The following is a 19052-nucleotide window of genomic DNA, read 5'->3' on the forward strand; positions in this document are numbered from 1 at the left end:
TAAATGCTTCTAGAAATTTACTGACGAGTTTTCTAAAACTGCTCAATACCGTTTAGAGGAGTCTAGTGTGGTGTCCATTGTTGGCTCTGCAAAGTTCGCCTCTGTCTTCAACATGGATCAAACGGCAGTCTACATCGACACGAGCCCCAACATGACGATCGACTTCGTGCGGGTCAAACACGTCGATGTCGTCCAAGGTCAAAAACTAATTTTCCTTTTTATGTCTAAACCTTCTCTAATAATATTATTATGTTTAGGGATGACGGAAAATGCTTTATGAGCTTCTGGTATTATCTGTGCGTCCGCCACCGGGGATAAGCAACCACCGATGATTATCTTCGCTGGTGTTGTTGGTGCTACTATCGAGGAGGAAGTGCAGCAAAATCCGTTGCATCGTCACCAAGCTATTCTGACAGTTCAGAAAAAAGCTTATTGTGACGAGTCACGCATGCTCTATTGGATTGACGAGGTGAGCCACAGTTTCATTTTACAGTTGCTGAAGTTCTAATGTGAATGTTTATTTTTTATAAATCTAGGTCTGGAAGCCCACCGTATCTGGCGCTGGATTTCTACTTTTAGACAGCCCAAAACCACACAAGATGGACTCTGTAAGACTAAAGTTAGAAGGTGAATGCAGTACTGAGATCGAGTTCACCCCGCCTGTAACTACGGGCGTGGCGCAACCTATGGATGTTTCGGTCGTGCGAGTGTTTAAGAAGCGATATCGTGAGCTTTATGTATCCCACCACATCGACAACGGTTTTCTCCAGACCCAACTACCCGCCGCGATCTCATCACCCGTCGTGATCTCATCACCCGCATCGTTGTCCAAGCTTGGCATGAAGTTTCTGCCGGGGCCATAGAGAGGTTTTATTCGTGTAGGTATTGTTCCGTTTGGACCTCGGGAGAGTAAAGTCGTTTTGGAGTAGCTAATCTTTTTTAGCTACTCCAAAACGACCATTACCCTCCCAAGGCTAAAAAACTGTTTTTTTGGCGGTTTGAATGTCTTATATTCTACTTAACCCTACAGTAAGCGTTTTGCAACTACAAAATGAAAATTGGACTAGATAGCAGAATTGGCGCACAATTTAAGGGCTGGAAGGTAACATGCCGCTTGTCCTGCTCTTAATAGATCGCTCTATTTTAATAGATTAGTAGCACTGCTACGTGCTGCATTATGTATGCTTCACCTGTCTTCAGTCGTGGCGTTCGCGCTGCCAGCCTCAACTATGACGGAGCTGTACGGCGACGTACTGCAAACCGTGCGAGAAGTGCATCCTCCTGTTCCCGCATTTTTCGGCTGCGTTTATCGAATTGCTAGACTTAACGAACTCATCGTGATGCAAATGTCTACCAAGGAGGATGCCTATACGTCGTCGCTTAGGGCTGTGCGAGCGTTAAGCGGAGACTGGCGCTCTTAAGCTGAAGCAGGACTGGGACACGGGGTCCCTATAGTCTCGGAGTATATCTACGGGTTATAAAAGGAGAAGGATATAACATTTTAGCTTACATCGCAGCTGTAGCGTGCTGCTGAGCTGCTGTTTAAAATAAATATTGATCTCTTTTCCCTCTCCAAGTTGCATTCTACCTCTAAAACGTGTATACCTTGTTTTCCTGGCACCAATGCTTCCCAGAACGCCTAGAAAGCAGTCTTTATAAAAGACCACAGTTATAGCTGTCAACCGGGACACCCAAATCAGGGGCAAATGATCGAAGTCAGTACCGCTACCTTAAAGCGGGGATGGGAACAGGGAAATGATTGTGTTGGCAGCTTCTTCCATATTTTTACAAGAAAGAAGATCCAATTGGGTCATATACCCGCACACTTGCGGTGGCAAGAGTGACCATGACGGCACACCCGTGCACATCATTACAATTAAAGAGGAGGACTAACTCGTTATTTCGATAGAAAAATCTGCTAGGTCTTCCGAGTTGTTTCCAGCACCACGATCATTAACCATTCCAATGCTTGATGTCGCAGCAATGTCAAAGCGATTTCCAAACACCTTTTGTCGAAAAGTAAAATAACTGTTCCGTCGCTAAGTGAATCTTTACTAGATAGGTTGATGCCACTCTATCTGAAACGTAAGAGCAAAATTTAGCGCTCGTCTAATATTTTTACGATTTGTAACTAAAGAAATTACCTGGAGTGAAGACAGAGGGGGGTATGATTTAAGCGCTCATCTCCATTATCTTTCACCATGACATGAGGGAAAACCTCAATTGGAAAGTCGATACCTTTCATCCACATGAGCACCTTCTTGACATTTTTAACAGCAGGCATGGCAGTGTGTCACTTCTTCATGACGCCAACGACTGACGCTGACAATGTTCCTACGCCCTCGATTTTCAGTGCAACGTCCTTTTAGGTCTTTGGTGTTACCTTATAATGAGGTGACCTTTTGAAAGTAACGCTTAATAATCTTTATTGGTAGGATTTTGCTAATTTTATAAGGTGGCAATAGTGAGCTGGCTGACACCTTCTTTAAGCGGGTTGCAGTAATTATCGGGACTGTTTTCGAGATGAAAACTTTAAACCATTTCATAAAATGTCTTGATTCGTATGTAGGAACTCTTACAGCAATCATACCAAGTGACTTCGTCATCAGCGGGTTAAAATTATCGGATTGCTGACCCACTTCACCAAGTCGCCGTCACCCACACTATCCTCATCTAAATAAATCTCGACACCTGGCTGAGCTACTGCTCCCTCTGGCGCTTCACCGACATACTTACACACATCATTCAGCTCGATCGCCTCCCGCTCCACGCGGATCACCGCGTCGTTCAGCTCCACCAACTGTTCTGTCTTGTCATGGGAAGAAGCACGCGGCTCTACTATATTACCACCGGCGAGCTCACCGCAACACTGTGACTTCCCCTTTCCTCCTCCGAAGAAAATTGGGCAGCTATCTCATCGTGCCTCTCTCAGCGTTAATACCGCTTTCTATCGCCAACTGCGACTGTGCAACGATTGGTCGATAATGATTGACAAAGCGCAAGACCCAGTTTTGCTTTATGCGGTTGTTCTGCTTAGCAAATTCCGGGTATTTGCTCACAATTTTTCTGCAATTCTGTCTCTGTGATTTTGCTGTCTTCAACACAGCTCCGGTAAACTGAAAAACTCGATCTTCGAATGGCTTGTCTTAGCGGTCGGGTCCAGCATCACTATTGCAAGTTTCAAACTCGGCTTTCACGAAGGATAGTTTTGAGTCTGAAAGAGCTATACACCAGCCGAGTGGTGTTGATTTCTGTAAATCTGACGCGGTCGCTGCCTGTGAGGCACTCCATTAACTGTTAGGACTTGAGCATCTTGTAGACTTCCGTATACTGTACACAGTGGCGTTTTTTTGTGAACATATTCATATAAAGGGGGGGGGGTAGACATAGAAAAATCATGGACTGGTCCATACGCTAACCGGTCATACATTCTCGACTGGTCTTGAAAAAAAATGCAGGTTTCTTTATTGGTCAAGCTAAGTTGCATCTGTGTGCAGGTTAGCTTGACCACGTGCATGATAGCCCGCCGGAAAGCCAATTACTTGATGAAAACGAAATGTTTGTATAACAGCATTTGTAAACGGTGGGGTCATGTAGGAAACCACGTTAGTCAATTTGTATTCTGTTAATTCTCGTCGGTGGCTTCGTGCATCTCGGCATCTAGGCTGACACAGGTGCCACTTCGCGACTGCGCCCCGACTCCGAAAGATACACGCGGTGGCACCCCCGTGATAACACACGGACAGCGTTTGGGTGAAGCGAAACGAGCAAGAATTTTCGTCAGCGGGACCTCCTTCTGGACATGACTCTGAAACGTACTAGCATTGAGCTGGTAGCATTAAGTTATGGTAGCATTGAGCTGCTAGCAATAAGCTAGTTCGTTTCAGAGTCATGTCCAGAAGGAGGTACTACTGACGAAAATTCTTGCTCGGACATGATTCTGAAACGTACCAGCATCGAGCTGGTAGTATTAAGCTGGTGCGTTTAGAGTCATGTCTAGAAGGAGCGAAAACCCTTAACCCGAACTTTTAGCTGCTGCGACGCGTCGGGTTGCTCCTTGAACGCTGTTGGCGTAGCTGATTGGTGTCCACAACAATCCGCTACTAGCTGTAGAAGCGTTCCAATCTTATGCTCGGTCCAAAGCATGTGGTGGCGTATGATCAAACGGTTGAATTGTGGCGTATTCACTAGGTGTGGGGAAACATTGCCACCGCCAGAGCTCTCTCTTCATCCAGATGTTGCTGAAGTAACTCCGAAACTCGACCAGCTACTCTTCGCGCAACCACCTCTCCAGATCAATCTACATTTGTTCGTCATACACTTCCTTTGAAGACGCAAAGTGAAGGTCGTAAATGCCAGCGACCACCCTCTCGCACAGACTGTCCGATATGCACTTAAACTTTTCATGAACCTTGATCATCACGTGGTAGAAATACAGATGGTACGCATAGTCGGAATCCACACCAAAACATGATAAACATGATTTACCGCGTTTTGTAGACCGGCTTCAGCATCTGTCATCGCAACATTTATCGGACCGGATGACCGGACCTGTAACAAATGGATGATACATCATAACAATAACCCAATATATATGTATATAAAAGTATAAAGTTTAGATGTTGTGGGCCACACACTAAACATTGTTTTTACTACAGGCGAGCTGAAGGTAGGAGGAGGGTGGCGAGGGGCGACGACAAGAGGGACGGCAGTAGCGACAGGAAAGACAGCAGGTACGAAAGAAGCGAAGGGGTTATCAGCAGCGGGCGAAGCCTCAAGGGCTGTGGTGGCTTGCCCGGAAGGGCGGGCGGCAGGCTGCCCGTTGGGTGCGTGCCTGCAGGTGGCGCCCCGAAGGGCGGGTCCGGCTGTACTGTCGAGCCATCTACCACCAGCAGCGAGAATGCCACCGCCAGACCCCGTGCAGACCCCGCATAAGCTATTGTTCCACCCGGCAGGGCGGGAAGCATGCTGCCGGCTGGTAGCCCGCTGGCGACGCACCAAGTCCAGATGGCTGTCCCAGCTTCTGGTCGTGTCGATGTAGAGCTCGATTCTGACAGTAGTTTCGTGTAGCTGCGAGCGCTAAGTAATGTAAAATATGTCCGAGTAATTGACGCAAATTGTCAATGCCTCTTAAAAATCGGGTACAATAATAATTCGCAATGCGCCACCTCACGGAAGCTGCAAGTGTCGCTACTACATCTCGTCATCACAGAAGCTATTGATGGCATGCATACTGTCGCCATTTTACCGCTTTCTAATAATTGCTACGGTATTAATACTACAAATTTTAAAATGCTTTTGGAGTCCTTTGTACTGAAATGATTACGTCGGTCGAATAAAATGAAAATATGCGTGTGATACACCGGCATCTTAATAATTGTTCGGGGATACACATATGTTTCGTGCCCATCCGACCTAGTACGTCCGATGTGGGGTTTAGATGGCCAACCTAGCCCTTCACGTTTTGATTGGCCAAGACTGACATATTACATTGACATGATTGGTTATCTGAAAATAATAATGTATGATTGGCCATCAATACTGATAATAAACCTAAGAGAGGTCGGATAAGTGATGATATTCTTCCATAACGTACTTGACCACCAGCTGCTGTCCCGTTACGGTGGTGAAAATCTTTCGGAGAGACGAAAGCGCTTTTTCGAGTACAATCTCTCCAGTCGCTGGGAGGTTATGAGCAGAGCTAGCAAGTGAAAGGACCGACATCTGTCCGAAATACCGCAAACGATGGCAGGATACGAAACTTAGTTTAGCTTGAAGGTGGCTTTGATGTGGAGCACAGACGACCCAGGGTCACGGGCAGCATTCCGCAACAGGCGCTTCGGGATAAAGCCGGCCAAAACGGTTTTTTCATCGGAGCCGTTACCGACGTCAGGCTTATTACGCGCGTCGCGCTTAGAAACCAAAGGAGAATGGACGAGTGTCAGACACCTCGGGCCAAAAGCCGGCTGGTCGACTTGATTCAAAATTTTGTCATAATCATCGTTTGGTGAAGCGTCTTCTTGGTGTAATGGCTGGTGAGCCATTGCATTTAGCGCAGGGTGGGCATTTCAGCCTCCGATAGCCCGTATCGCCTGGACATGCCCATGCGAGTTCGCCCCCGGCTTCAGGCCTTGCGCAGCCTTTTCACGACCATAGGTTTTTAGTCGACGAGTCAGCTGGGGCCTGCCTGGCTTGAAGACGAGAGTCTCGTGGGCAACAGACTCCTTGATCGGCACTCGATGGAGTTCTTGACAGATAAGTATCTTTCCTACCCAGTAGCACGCATCGTAGGGGTGTCACCGCTTTGCACGTTTCCGAGGAACACCGTAGCAGCTGGTGTCGCATCTTGTGCGCTCTAGACAGCGCGCAAACGGAGCATGGGACCAGCTGACTATTGACAATGATGAACACCCGCATGTCTTCAAGGAGCAGCTGGGAATCTTCGCAAGCCATGTCGCTGCATACGGTCGTTCACACGTACCCTGAGGCCATCGTAGGGTCGGGATAAGAAGAAAGTGGGTCTGGAGAGTGGGGTTCTCAAGAGCTGCGTGATTCTGAAAATGGATTGAGAGCCACGGGGTCTAGCTGAGCGATTAGGCCAAAGCAATTCATTTCATTTGTAGAGTTCGTCTTTGTTCAGCACGATGCGCTAGAATCGAATGGTGTGAGTTCACCCACATTTGGTGTGTTCTTATTAAGGGATGTGTGCAATGAGTGTAGCAAAACATTCGTTTGATCTGTAACAAATTTTCAATGTAAGCGCTCATTGTCTGCGAGTCAAACATTTTTCGTGTGTGTGTTCTGTTTTTTTTTTGTAAAACGCGCTAAAGCTTGCCTCACAATTTCAAGCTGAAGGTTTCCATATATCCACTATAAAACCTATAATTGTGCCCCTGGGGAATTATGTTAGTACCCCACCCCCAGACTGGACTATTTCAGGGGGAGTCTCTATTTACCACCTTCATGCAGTGCTGTGAGCCAAGGAAATCTGATATTCCACAGGGGGAAGCTATAATAGGGAGGGGTTATTCTATTGGTTTTTTTAGGGAGCACCCAGCTCAAAATTTTGGGCAGGGGGGTTATTTTAGGGAAGGGCACAATTATAGGCTTTGTAAAGCCTATAATTGTAAAGCCCTTAAAATAGTAAAAAGCACGAGATACTGCGGGAAATATGGTTAACTAAACCTGGCGCGGAGTAGATGCAAAAGCTTGCTGAAGAGTACAAGCATGTTTGTAATTTCGTTTGCTGCCTTTTGCAAATCTTCTAGGAGCTCAAAATATTGCCAGCCATTCGTTACAGCTGACTGTGAAGTCACGTTGCTTTCCGAGCAGCACCGCGTAGCACGGAACCAACGTCAAAAGGGGAAAAGGAAATATTTTACTACTTTCCGAAGAAACGAGCTATTGGCTTCCTCCTTCGCCTATGCTCTAGGCAAAGCTGCTATGGCAGCAGCCGCAAGGAAAAGAAGAAGGACGAGAGCCCACGCTACGACTTTGATTTTCCCCGATTCGCTTGCTTCGCCGTCGATTCAACCTGAGAAGGAAGGGAGCACCGCCAAGTCTCTCGCTGCATCGCCACTCAACTCAGCTAAGCAGCGACGTAGGACAGTTGCAGTGACGACCTTACGCGGTCGTTTTTTTCTTCTTCTTCTTGTTCTTCTTCTTCAAAGAAGTGGCAAGAATCTTAGCCGTCTCGTCGTCTACAGTCTTCTCCGAGTGCACCTTTTCGCTCGGGAAGGGGAGACCCGTGATCTTGGTGGTACCGTTGGGCAGCAGCAGTACCGTAACCTTAAAGTGCGCCACCTTATCGCCGGCACGGCCCTCCAGGATGGGGTAAGCCTGCAGCAGGTCGTGCTTGACGCACTCAACGACACCCATACGCGCCTGGCTCTCGTCCTCAAAAGCACGAATAGTGAAGGGCAGCGTAGGGAACTTGGTGTTGATCTCCTTAAAGACATAGCGAGAAGCCTTCATCTTGAGGCGGTATTGCTTGTCCACCTGGCGCTTGAACACCGTGGTACGACGCTCACTGTTCACGGGCTTGTCGCTGCCCGTGGTGTAGCACACATCAATAGTGTACGCCTCATTGGGCTCGAACGTAACCTTGGGGGTACGGTTTTCCACGTCCATCTTCTGGGCAATCATCTTGTTGCCGTCGATCACGAAGCGCTTAAGCTGGTGCATAAGCGTACCCTGCAGACTCTTAACGCCATACGACGTCTCGAGCTTCGTAAGCGCCTCCGTCACCTGCAAGTTGGTGTTGCCAGGCTTAATAAGGCGCGCACAGAGCTCCACAGCGTCGTGGGCACACTTGAGGACATCGGCCTCCTCGCCCTTAAGCTCAGGGAATTCCGCGTCAGCAGCCGAGCCCTCAGCAGGCACGATAGCCGTGTGGGCCACAACGGCAATGTAGCCATCAATGTGGCAACCCAAGTCGATCTTGACCCAGTCGCCGGCCTTGACCGTCATGGACTCGTTGGCCAAGGGCGAGTAGTGGCACAGGATCTCATTCACTGAGATGGACGTAGGGAAGGCCAGACCCTTGTCCACCTTCTTGCTCTTGAAGATGCCGGCGCAGCGCTGCTCTACGATGAGATCACCGAACTTGCACAGCTCCACGACGTCCTTACCAGCCTCGAGCTGGGAGAGCACGCCCTGCAGAGCTGACTGCGCGATTTCGGAGGCCAACTTGTACTTAGTGACCACATCCGAGTTGCTGCAGTCCTCAATCTCCTGCGGCGGGGTCTGCACCTCCTCCTCCACGTCGCTCACGTCGCTCACACTGCGCTCGTCGTCCGAAGGCATTGTTCTATCACTTTGACTACTGGCCTTAAAGATATCGAGCCTGGAATTGAGGGGGAGGATTCTAGCCACCGGTTTACAGTGTTGTTGTGAGGTGGTAAACACTAACTTAGTGCAATAGAGAATATTGCCTAAAAATAGTCCGTGGCCTCTCATTGGTGGAGACACAAATGGAAATACTGAGTCCAAGTATTAATAGTCCAGCTTCTGACAAGCGTTCGCGCCAATAAAAGAGAGGCATGGCGGAGGAGATCGTGCCCAACTCGGTGGGCTGGTACATCCTCGAGGGCTACCCATGGTGGCCCGTGTACATCTGCGACGTGTTCAAGCTGCGGCCGACCCTGCACCTTCTGGGTAGCGGCCACAAGAAGATCCTGAAGAAGGCGCGGGACTTTCCGGAAGACTTTATTGTCGTCTACTACTTCGGCTCGCATGACTTGTACGTAGCTTGGTACATTGGGACATACACAGTCTAATCAATACTTCGTCAGCTCACTGGTAGGACTGAAGAAGGGCGTGTTGCGGCCATGGGACTGCGCCCAGAAGGACCAGTTCCTCAAAGGCCATCCACAGCATCTAGCAAAGAAGAAAGGTGTGATGGAGGACTTAACAGAGGCCGTACAGGAGGTAGAGGAGTATCTATCACAGCCCGAGGACATTCGTCTACCGCAGCACATGGTCCCGTCCGATCTCGACCCGACACTGGAGCCTCCACCGCCCGAGCTTGTGCCTCAAGAGGAGGCAGCAGACCCCGATAATATGGACGATTTTGAGCCAGTAGATGAGGACGACGTGCCGGAAGACGATGAGGAGGAGAAGAAACGCAAGAAAAAAGACAAGAAAGACAAAAAGAAGAAGGAGAAAGTCAAGAAGGAGAAGAAAGACAAGAAGCGCAAGAGCGAGTCGACCGCGAAAAAGACGTCTCCGAAAGTAGCTAAGACGTCAGATACGGACGCTAAGAGCCAGACTGCAGTTAAAGAACCCACGGAGGAGAAGAAGCCTCCTCCATCGGATCTGACGACCGAGGCGCTGAGTATTGTTCTCGAGAAGGAGATCCGCTGGATCCTCGTCAACTGTCCGTTCGAGGAGATGACTACAAAGACAGTGCGGAAGCTGCTCGAGGACCGACTTCATATGGATCTACGTCATCACAAGGCGTCGATTAAAGAAGGAGTGGCTCGCGTTATTGCGTCGATGGAGGAGGAAGACGCCGCTGACTCGACGTCCACAGCTTCAGAAGATATTACGATGGCTACAGATGACGCAGGGCTGAAGGCTGAGCCGAGTGACGCTGCTGTACCCGTGACACCTGAAGCTACAGTCAAGGAAGAAGAGAGTGTAGGGGACGCTCCTGAGGACGCTACGGAAAGGACGAAACTAGAGCTCGAAGCAGCGTCCAAGAACTTGTCGTTGGCGTTGGAACTAGAGTCCAAGATCATGGACGCGTTGGACCCGTTGAAGACGCTAGACAGTGTAGAAAAAGACGTGCTGGCGACGTCGACTCTGCAGCCGAGACTGGTGAAGCTGAGAGCGCATAGGTCGTCCAAGATCTCGGATCTGGTGACGCTTTTGGTCAAGAAATGGAACGTTGAGGATCTGGTTCCAGCTCCTAAACCCATCAGGAAGGAAGAGATTCTGGAACTGAAATTGAAGGTGGAGAACGCCGACACGTCGCATGACGAGATGCTGGTGTGCTTGAACCAGCTGGGCGAGGTATGCTTTCTTGTGCTGCGATGGCTCTGAAGAGAGTATTGCTACTTACTGGCGCTCTGTACTGTAGATGCCGCTGACAATAGATCACTTGAAGAAGACGGGGATTGCACGCGCAGTGTCCAAGTTACGCCAGCATGGGTACGTTATGTGTGTTGTGTAAGGTGCTGTTTTTTTTTTTTTAAATTGGCTCTTGTTTGTTGTTAATATAGCAACGACAAGGTTTCTGCGAAGGCACATGAGCTCCGGCAAAAGTGGATTAAGCAGATTAACGAGCAGTCTGCAGACCATGGTACCCGCTAAGAGTGTCAACCTCTTACGTGATGCAGTAGTGGACTAACTGTGGCGGTTTGGATTGTAGATTCTGGCTCAAATCCTTTGAAAACACTTAAAACACTGAACCGAGTTCTTGACCACCACGGCGACGGTACGGACGAGCACAAGTTGCACAACAAGCAGTTGGCTGCGCTCGAACAGCTTCACAGTATGACGCTGAACACTCAAGACATCATCGACTCCAAGGTCGGGATCTCGGTGTCCAAACTGCGCAAGTCCAGGTATGCTGTTGTGTGATTTAGCTGAATTCGAGGTTAGCTCTAACCACGTGTAATTGATCGCAGCGACGAGAAGGTAGCCAAGTCAGCCAAGAAGCTTCGCAAGAAGTGGCAAGCGGAAGCCAAGGCCAAATCTTCTGCCTAGATACGAATTTTGTCGCTATTTCCTACGAGGACCGACGTCTCAACGCTTCGAGAACGGAAGAACTACATACGTGTTGTAGCTGCTGTACTTGTCCCGTAGATGACAGAGCGCTACGTGGTGCGTGTTCGAGGATAAAGAATTCAACCTGAAGAATCTGTTGGAAACACGCGACGACGAGCTCGTGACGCAGACACTTGGAGCGTCTGTAGCTATGGTAACAAGGCGCAGTGAGCGGGAGCTGTCCTTGAAGTCTTTTGCTTTGAGTTTCGAATACTGTAACTCTGTTTGCTGAGTTTGTGAAAAACAGAAGAATACATTGGCAATTAAAAGTCTAATTGGCGTTCTTGCCCTTGGTCTTCCGTTTGCGCTTCTTGGAGACCTCGTTGGTCGCTGTCTCTTTAGGTTTCTCCTTGTCAGCTTCGATCTTGGCACGTTTGTCTTCGAGTTTCTGGATCTTGTCCGCCTTCTTACCCAGACCGTACTGCATGCGGTCATACAGACGCTTGGCCTTCTTGGACATCATAGTCTTGGCCAGTTCCTTGAGTTCTGCAGCCTCCTCTTCCTTCTTAACACGCTTCGACTTTTTCTCGGTCGTCTCCGGTTCCGCCTTACGCTTCAGAGACTCGTCTTGTTCCTCTTCCTCACTCTCTTCCTCCTCGTCGCTGCTCTCCTTGTCCTCTCCATCCACCTCAGCCTTGAGATCAGCCGCGTAGGCCTCTTCCGCGTCGTCTTCTTCCGAGTCTGACGCACCTTCCTCGCCCACTGCGCCCACCTCACGTAGTACTTGAGACGCAGACTTGAGCTTGTCCAGCTCCTTCCTGTACTCAGGCGTGTACCCTTCTTGTTGGTCACTGACGAACGGCGAGAGGTGAGGCGGGAGCTCAGCGCCAGGCACGTAACGTGTAAGCGGCAACAACATGCCGTTGTTCACCGAGTCAAAGACCCACTGAGGCTGCACATACTCGCGGTTAAAGTAGCGATGTCCTTGATGCGGACGATCCATGAGGTGGTGCGTGATACGCGTGTTCTTCTCGTCGAACGGAGAGCCCTCGCCATCCCAGCCTAACGTAGCGCCGTGAGAGCGTAGAACCAGCTCCAGACACGCAGCAGGCACTTCACGCGACAGGAAGAACGTCAGCCCACTGAACAAGCTCTTCTCGCTGCGTTCCTTGCGTTGTTCACTGTAAATCTGCGCCGCTAGCTCGTTCGAAGCGAACGCAGCTTCGAGCGGCTCACTCATCTCTCCATACGTCGCTTCGTCCTCTTCGTACTCTTCAACGTCGTCGTCCTTGATGGCTCCATTGAGCGTCTTGATCCTCTTCTCGGACTCCTTCTGTTGCTGCGAAATATTGTTCGATTCCGTCTCTTCTTTGTCTTGTTCTTCACTCTCTGCCATCTCTTCGTCTTCTTGCACACGTTCAAGCTCGATCGCAGCCAATTGAGCGCCCGCAGCGTCCAGTTGGAGGTTGATCTTGGGAGGATACGCCACTCCGATCTGCATGTAGAGCTGGGCGTTCACAAACTTGAGTAGAACCTCGTAGAACTCGAGGAACGTGAGCATAACACGCACATCCACACGTTTGTCCACGGTAGGGGTGAATTGGTGGGGCACGAGCCACGTGATGGTCTGTCCTTGCACATTGGCTTGGTAGTAGATGCCCTTAATGCTCACAAACACCTTGGTCAGCGCTCTAGTGGCGACAACGTAGTTCTGCCACTCTCGGACTAGTCGTAGACACATACTGGTGACTTGAGCGTGGACTCCGTTGCCCGTGGGCATGAGAGCGAACAGGTGGACGAGACACAGCGCGTCGTCCAGGTCTCCTAGAGCGTCCACGAAGCGAGGGTAACGCTCCTTGACGATATGGTCCAGCTCGTAGGTAGGGCGGTTCTCGTGCTTGCGCTTGGCGTCTTCGTAGTCCTTCTTGCCCATAGCCTTTTTGACTTTTTTCATGAAGGATTTAAACTCGCGGAACTTCTCGAGAACCGGTTCGTGGGCCAGGAACATGACGTCTTTGAGGTAGTAGTACGTCTTGTCCTTGCCCGAAGGCTTCTTTTTGGGCTCGCGAGGGTAGATTCCCTTCAGAATACACAAGCGACGGAAGTCTTTGAGCGTCACCTGCAGACGCTTGAGCGCCTGACTGCGCGTGATGTAGTTGGCTGCAGAGCCACGCATGCCCTTGCGCTGCTCCTTGCCGAACTTGGCCAGACGGCGCTTGCTGCCCATCGCATCGGTCTGCTTGGCCTTGATGGACTTGAGCTTCTTCTTGCCCTTGACGCGCTTAGTCGGCATGGTTCACTTCCTTTAGGTAGAGCAAAAAGAGGTAGAACGGCAACTGGAAGGTTCTCCAGCCAGCCAATTGAAAGACAAATGTGATTGGGTACAAAATCGTTAGAAATGAGCTTGTGATTGGATGATGTGAGTGCTGGTACAGCGTACCAGTCTTTGTGACGTTTCGTTGGTGGCTACCGCATTGCGGATTGACACGCAAGGCGGAATCTTTGACTGCGTGTGTGTGATCATGGCGGCGAAGAAACGAAAGCAGAGCGGTAATGCCAAGGCAAAGAAGAAGGCCAAGACGGCGAAGGCGGTAAACGTGCAAGAAACGTTTGAAAAGACGCCGCAGGAGACGCAGGAGAATGATACGAACAAGGAGCACGAGCAGGACGAAGCTGACGTTTCCAAGGATTCTGGGCTGCTTTCGGCCGAACTATTGGAGGAAATGGGTGGAGAAGATGCTGGCGGTGCACTTGTACTTCCTGGTCGCCGCGAGAAGAAGCAAAAGGCCGAGAAAATACCCGAAGAGCTGATAGAGCAGGCTCAGCACATGAGTAAGAGCAAACGCAAGAAACTAGAAGCCATCGCAGCCAGGAAAGTGAAAGAAGCAAGACGTGCAGACTTGTACAAGTCGCTAGAGAAGCAGCAGCTGTCGCAGGACCAGATGAAGCTTCTGTACAGCACGTCACAGATGGGTCACAAGGAGACACTACGGGAACGACTCAAACGCTCGTTAAACCGACAGAAAGCAGGCATTGAACTGTCCGAAGATGCCAAGAGCGAGCTGTTCAAGAAGCAGGACAGACGTGAAGAAGACGATGAGCCGATGGAGGAGGCAAAACCTGCTACGAAGACGTCAAAAGAAGCTGAAGTTAAGGCTGACAAGCCTACCGATGACGCTGTGCAGGATAAAACTGGTAAGAAGAAGCGTCGTAAGAAGAAAGCAGCCGTATCCAGTCGCTCCGTGCCGATGCTAGAGCCACAAGAGGAGACTCACAAGCCTGAGACCAGTGACGCTACGTCCGTCATGACTCTCCAACAGATTGAAGAGGATCCGGAGCAAGAAGCAAAGCGTACAAGCTCTCAAAGTGCAGCGATGACGAAACTGGACGCTCTGCGCAAGCAGAACGAGGAGAAGCGTCGTCTACGCGCTCTATCTGGCAAGCCACAGCCAGCAGCTGCTTCTAAACAAGAGGAACCGTCTGTAAACCCCGCTGACGTGTATGTACCCAAGCCGATCGTGCTGAAAACCCCGCAAGAAATGCGCCAACTCAGCAAGAAGATGTCGCTATCATACAAGAACACACTGGTTACTCTGTCACGCAAGCCCGAGATCCAGATGGCGCGTATGCAGCTTCCTGTGTGCAGTTCGGAGCAGGAAATCATGGAATCGATCACTGAGAACGACGTCATTATCCTATGTGGTGAGACTGGTAGTGGCAAGACCACACAGGTTCCTCAATTTCTCTACGAAGCTGGCTATGGACACCCTGATCATCCGTCGAACAGTGGACGTATCGGAGTCACCCAACCACGTCGTGTCGCCGCTGTATCCACCGCTAAACGTGTAGCAGAGGAGCTCAATGTGCCGTTCGGAGCGCCTAAAGGCCACGTGGGATACCAGATTCGATACGACGCTGAACATGTGAGTGAACACACGCGTATCAAGTTTATGACGGACGGTATTCTACTCAAGGAGATCCAGCAGGATTTTCTACTGCGTCAGTACTCCATCCTGCTGCTGGATGAGGCCCACGAACGCAATGTGAACACGGATATCTTGATTGGTTTATTGTCTCGAATAGCGCCGCTGAGAGCTCAAATGTCGCGAGAGGAAGAAGAAGCGTACCAGGCATTGTCAGAAGACGAGAAAGAGACTGCTGACAAGCCTATCAAGCCGTTGAAACTGGTGATTATGTCGGCTACTCTGCGTGTAGAGGACTTTACGCAGAACCAGCGGTTGTTCCCCTCTCCGCCGCCTGTGCTGCGTGTGGATGCTCGTCAGTATCCTGTGACTATACACTTTAACAAGCGCACAGAACTGGACAACTACGTGGACGAAGCATACAAGAAGGTGATTAAAATCCACAAGAAATTACCCGAAGGAGGCGTGTTGGTGTTCCTGACAGGCCAACGCGAGATCCTGCAGCTATGTCGTAAGCTCAGTCGAGCGTACTCTGTCGCTGCGAGACACAAGAAGGCTGCTGCGCTTAAATGCAGTCGAGCATTCCGTGCACAACGCAGACCTACCGACAAGAGTAAAGACGACTTCTTAAGGGAACACGACGACATCGAAGAAGAAGCGGACTTGGAGGACGATCAAGTGTACGGTAACGACGTGGATGACGAGGATATCGCGTATAATTTGGAGGAACAAGAGCGCAATTCCGACGATGAAGACGAAGACGTGGAAGAGCTGGCTGTGCCTTACTTGCACGTACTGCCGCTGTACTCTTTGCTGCCTAATGACGAGCAGATGAAGGTCTTTGATACGCCTCCAGAGAACCATCGACTGGTCGTTGTAGCTACCAATGTGGCCGAGACGTCGTTGACGATCCCGGGTGTCAAATACGTGGTAGACGCTGGACGTACCAAGGAGCGTGTGTTTGATCTGGCGAACGGCATTTCGTCGTTTAAAGTGCAGTGGATCTCCAAGGCCAGCGCAGATCAACGTGCCGGTCGTGCCGGCCGTACAGGTCCCGGTCATTGCTACCGTTTGTACTCGTCTGCAGTGTACGACACGGAGTTTCAGAAGTTCTCGTCTCCTGAGATCCTGTGCCAACCAATAGACGACCTGGTGCTTCAAATGAAAGCCATGGGGATCCATAACGTGTCGCAGTTCCCGTTCCCGACACCTCCGGACCGTCTAGCAGTCAAGAATGCACTTGCGACACTGGTAAACCTCGGTGCGGTGTCTCCAGGTGACGACGAGGCCATCACGGGTCTAGGACGCGCTCTCGTCAAGTTCCCCGTAGCTGCTCGGTTCGCGAAGATGTTGCTGCTTGCACAGAAGCTGGAAGTTGTGGAGTACACGATTGCTATCGTCGCTGGTCTGTCAGGTCACTCTCCGTTCATCCACGCTTTGGATCGTCGTGAAAAAGAGAAGAATGAAGAAGAGAATGAGGAAGAAAACAAGAGCGAGCTGGAGGACATGGAGAAGGAATGGCGCGAGGCCGAAGAGATGCGCAAACACGCACAATGGATCGACCAGGAGAGCGACGTCTTGAGTCTGCTGCGTGCTGCCGGCGCTTATGCGTATACTGGAGGCAGTAGTCAGTTCTGTAAGGACAATCATCTACACGAGAAGACGATGCAGAATATGCTCAAGCTACGACAACAATTGACTCGAATTGTCAACAAATTGTACGCAGAAGACACTGTAGAACTCAAGCCAAAGATGCCGCCTCCAGACCTTGACACTCAAGCTGTGTTGCGTCAGATCGTGGCTGCTGGTTTCTTGGATCAAGTGGCCAAGCGGGTACCGGCTGGAACCATCACGGAAGGCACAAAGATTGAGCGTAACTGTGCGTACATTGCCGCTACGGGGCAAGTGAAGGAGCCTGTATACATCCACCCCCACTCGTCTGTGTTCACGCCCAACCCGAGCAAACTACCGCAGTTTGTAGTATACCAACACATCATGCGGACTACCCGTGCGTACATGAAAATGGTGACCGCTATTGAACCGGAATGGCTGGCGGGGATCGGCAAGAACACACCGCTATGTAAGTATGCGCCGCCACTAGCTGAGCCCGCGCCGTTCTACCATCGCGAACTGGACGAGGTGCAGTGCTATGCTAAGGCGCAGTATGGCATCCATCAGTGGGCTCTACCGGCGATGCGTATCCCGTATCCGGACCAAGTTACGTCGGACTCGAAGGACGGATTGGGCGGCAAGTATCGGTGGTTCGCTAAGTTCCTACTGGATGGTCAAGTTATCACGAGTTTGCTGCCGTTCTCAAGCGCACTGAAGGAGCCTAGTCACACGCTGATCCGCAAGAAGTTTGACAAGAAGATTCAATTGTTGGTTGCGAAGTTGCAGCAGAACCGCGTGGCGTCACGTCGTGCTCTTGTTGCTAAGTGGAGTAAAGAGGACGGGAAGCTGTTTCTAAAGGCGGAATTGCAGAGTTGGATCAAGGACAGTCACCAGACTGCTTTCAGTCAGGCATGGGGAGCTCTAGTAAAGGCAGCAGTGCAGCAGGAGAGGAAAGCGTCGTCTAGCTAGACTGTAGCTTTTTACGTTTATGAAAAGGGTTCACAGTGTACCCCTGGAGCTGCTCTGTCTGTTTTTGATTTTTTAAATACAAGCTTCCTATAGAAACATGTCAACTCACAGAGGAGCTGGAAATATCATGAAACAATATCATTTAGTATCTAGTATTTTTCAAATCTCTGAGTTAAAAATCATACTTCATTAGCTTTTGAAAAACTAAGCTACTATTTATATTTAATATCGAATATAGTACTATTAATATTTTAAAAATAGTAAATGATATTTGTACGGGATAATTTTTCCTACAGTACATGTACTGATAAAGCGATCGGGCGTCAACAAAGAATGGACCGACAATCTGAAGAAAGCCCAGCTGGCACGGATTACGGACATTGAACGCCACGTAAACTCTGGCAGTCACTTTCTTCAAAGCGAGAAAGTTGACGCTCATCTACCATGCGCTTTCAGTCAGCCGTTCTGCTGGCTGTTGTCATCCCCCTCCTCCTTGTCTTGGGCAGTTCCAGCGCAGCCATCAACTCAAAGCTGGCTCGTCGGGCTACCGAGAGCTACAAAACAGCTAATAGACTCCTCAGGCCAGGCAATACCGATGGTGAAAGCAGAGTAGCTAATAGGCTTCCTGCTGTTGAAGTAGTGATCAAGGCTGCAGCACCGAAGCTGACAACTGCAAATAAACTTCAGCTTCAGTGGTGGTTGATGCAAAACAAACGCTCAGTCAAGGTTCTCAAGAAGCTTAACCTCGGTGATAGTGTGGACGATCTCCTGACCAACCCCAAGCTGAGTATCTTGCAGCACTACATCTCCATGTTCAACCAGAAAAACCCGAAAAAATCAGTGACGATGGCCGAGACGCTCGCAAGCAAATACGGAGAAGTTCAGGTGACAAAAATGCTCGAGCTGGCAAAGACATCTTCAACGTCGTCGGAGAGAACGAAAACACTGGCGACGGAGCTGCAGCTGGAGCAGCTCACCGTTTGGCTACACCAGAAATTACCTCCCGCTCAAGTTTACAAAAACTTACAGCTCGATGACCCGACAATTTCGCACCAGTTTTGGAGGTTTGGATTGGCTATTTAAACAAGTTTAACGTCGATAAGAGTGAGGGGTCAACTATTAGTATGCTTCAGGCCTTCAAGACAGTCGATGGAGAGCGAGCGCTGGCATCACTGCTGTATGAGGCTAAAGGAAAGCTAGATCCGAAAAAGACCGCGGAGACTTTAAAATCCGAGCTGTATGCAGAGTGGTTTGAGAGGCGTATCAGCGAACGTAACTTCTTTTCGGGGGCTTTCAACATACAACGCTCTCAGGCAACCGCGGTCGACAAGAGGATTC

At 50.0% G+C, this 19052-nt stretch overlaps 5 protein-coding genes across 5 annotated transcripts; 3 read left to right on the forward strand and 2 right to left on the reverse strand.

Moving 5' to 3' along the window:
* Positions 1-7623: 7623 nt before the first annotated feature.
* PITG_13014 (proliferation-associated protein, metalloprotease family M24X, putative) lies at positions 7624-8805 on the reverse strand (the record flags this gene model as incomplete). The annotated part of the gene is made up of 1 exon (XM_002900509.1): positions 7624-8805. One exon carries the CDS (start codon positions 8803-8805, stop codon positions 7624-7626), a length of 1182 nt encoding a protein of 393 aa, XP_002900555.1.
* A 218-nt stretch (positions 8806-9023) lies between these two features.
* Positions 9024-10815, forward strand: PITG_13015 (uncharacterized protein; the record flags this gene model as incomplete). The annotated part of the gene is made up of 5 exons (XM_002900510.1): positions 9024-9241; positions 9294-10098; positions 10159-10515; positions 10583-10653; positions 10725-10815. The coding sequence occupies 5 exons, from the start codon at positions 9042-9044 to the stop codon at positions 10813-10815; spliced, it is 1524 nt and encodes a 507-aa protein (XP_002900556.1).
* Positions 10816-11542: 727 nt separating this feature from the next.
* PITG_13016 (pescadillo-like protein) lies at positions 11543-13438 on the reverse strand (the record flags this gene model as incomplete). The annotated part of the gene is made up of 1 exon (XM_002900511.1): positions 11543-13438. One exon carries the CDS (start codon positions 13436-13438, stop codon positions 11543-11545), a length of 1896 nt encoding a protein of 631 aa, XP_002900557.1.
* Positions 13439-13733: 295 nt separating this feature from the next.
* On the forward strand, positions 13734-17714 carry PITG_13017 (ATP-dependent RNA helicase, putative; the record flags this gene model as incomplete). Its single annotated transcript, XM_002900512.1, has 5 exons — positions 13734-13802; positions 13899-14251; positions 14412-14445; positions 14496-16578; positions 16669-17714. The coding sequence occupies 5 exons, from the start codon at positions 13734-13736 to the stop codon at positions 17712-17714; spliced, it is 3585 nt and encodes a 1194-aa protein (XP_002900558.1).
* A 444-nt stretch (positions 17715-18158) lies between these two features.
* On the forward strand, positions 18159-18797 carry PITG_13018 (secreted RxLR effector peptide protein, putative; the record flags this gene model as incomplete). Its single annotated transcript, XM_002900513.2, has 1 exon — positions 18159-18797. One exon carries the CDS (start codon positions 18159-18161, stop codon positions 18795-18797), a length of 639 nt encoding a protein of 212 aa, XP_002900559.1.
* Positions 18798-19052: the final 255 nt, after the last annotated feature.

The sequence above is a fragment of the Phytophthora infestans genome, genomic scaffold (genome assembly GCF_000142945.1).
Source record: "Phytophthora infestans T30-4 supercont1.25 genomic scaffold, whole genome shotgun sequence".
Classification (NCBI taxonomy): domain Eukaryota; phylum Oomycota; class Peronosporomycetes; order Peronosporales; family Peronosporaceae; genus Phytophthora; species Phytophthora infestans.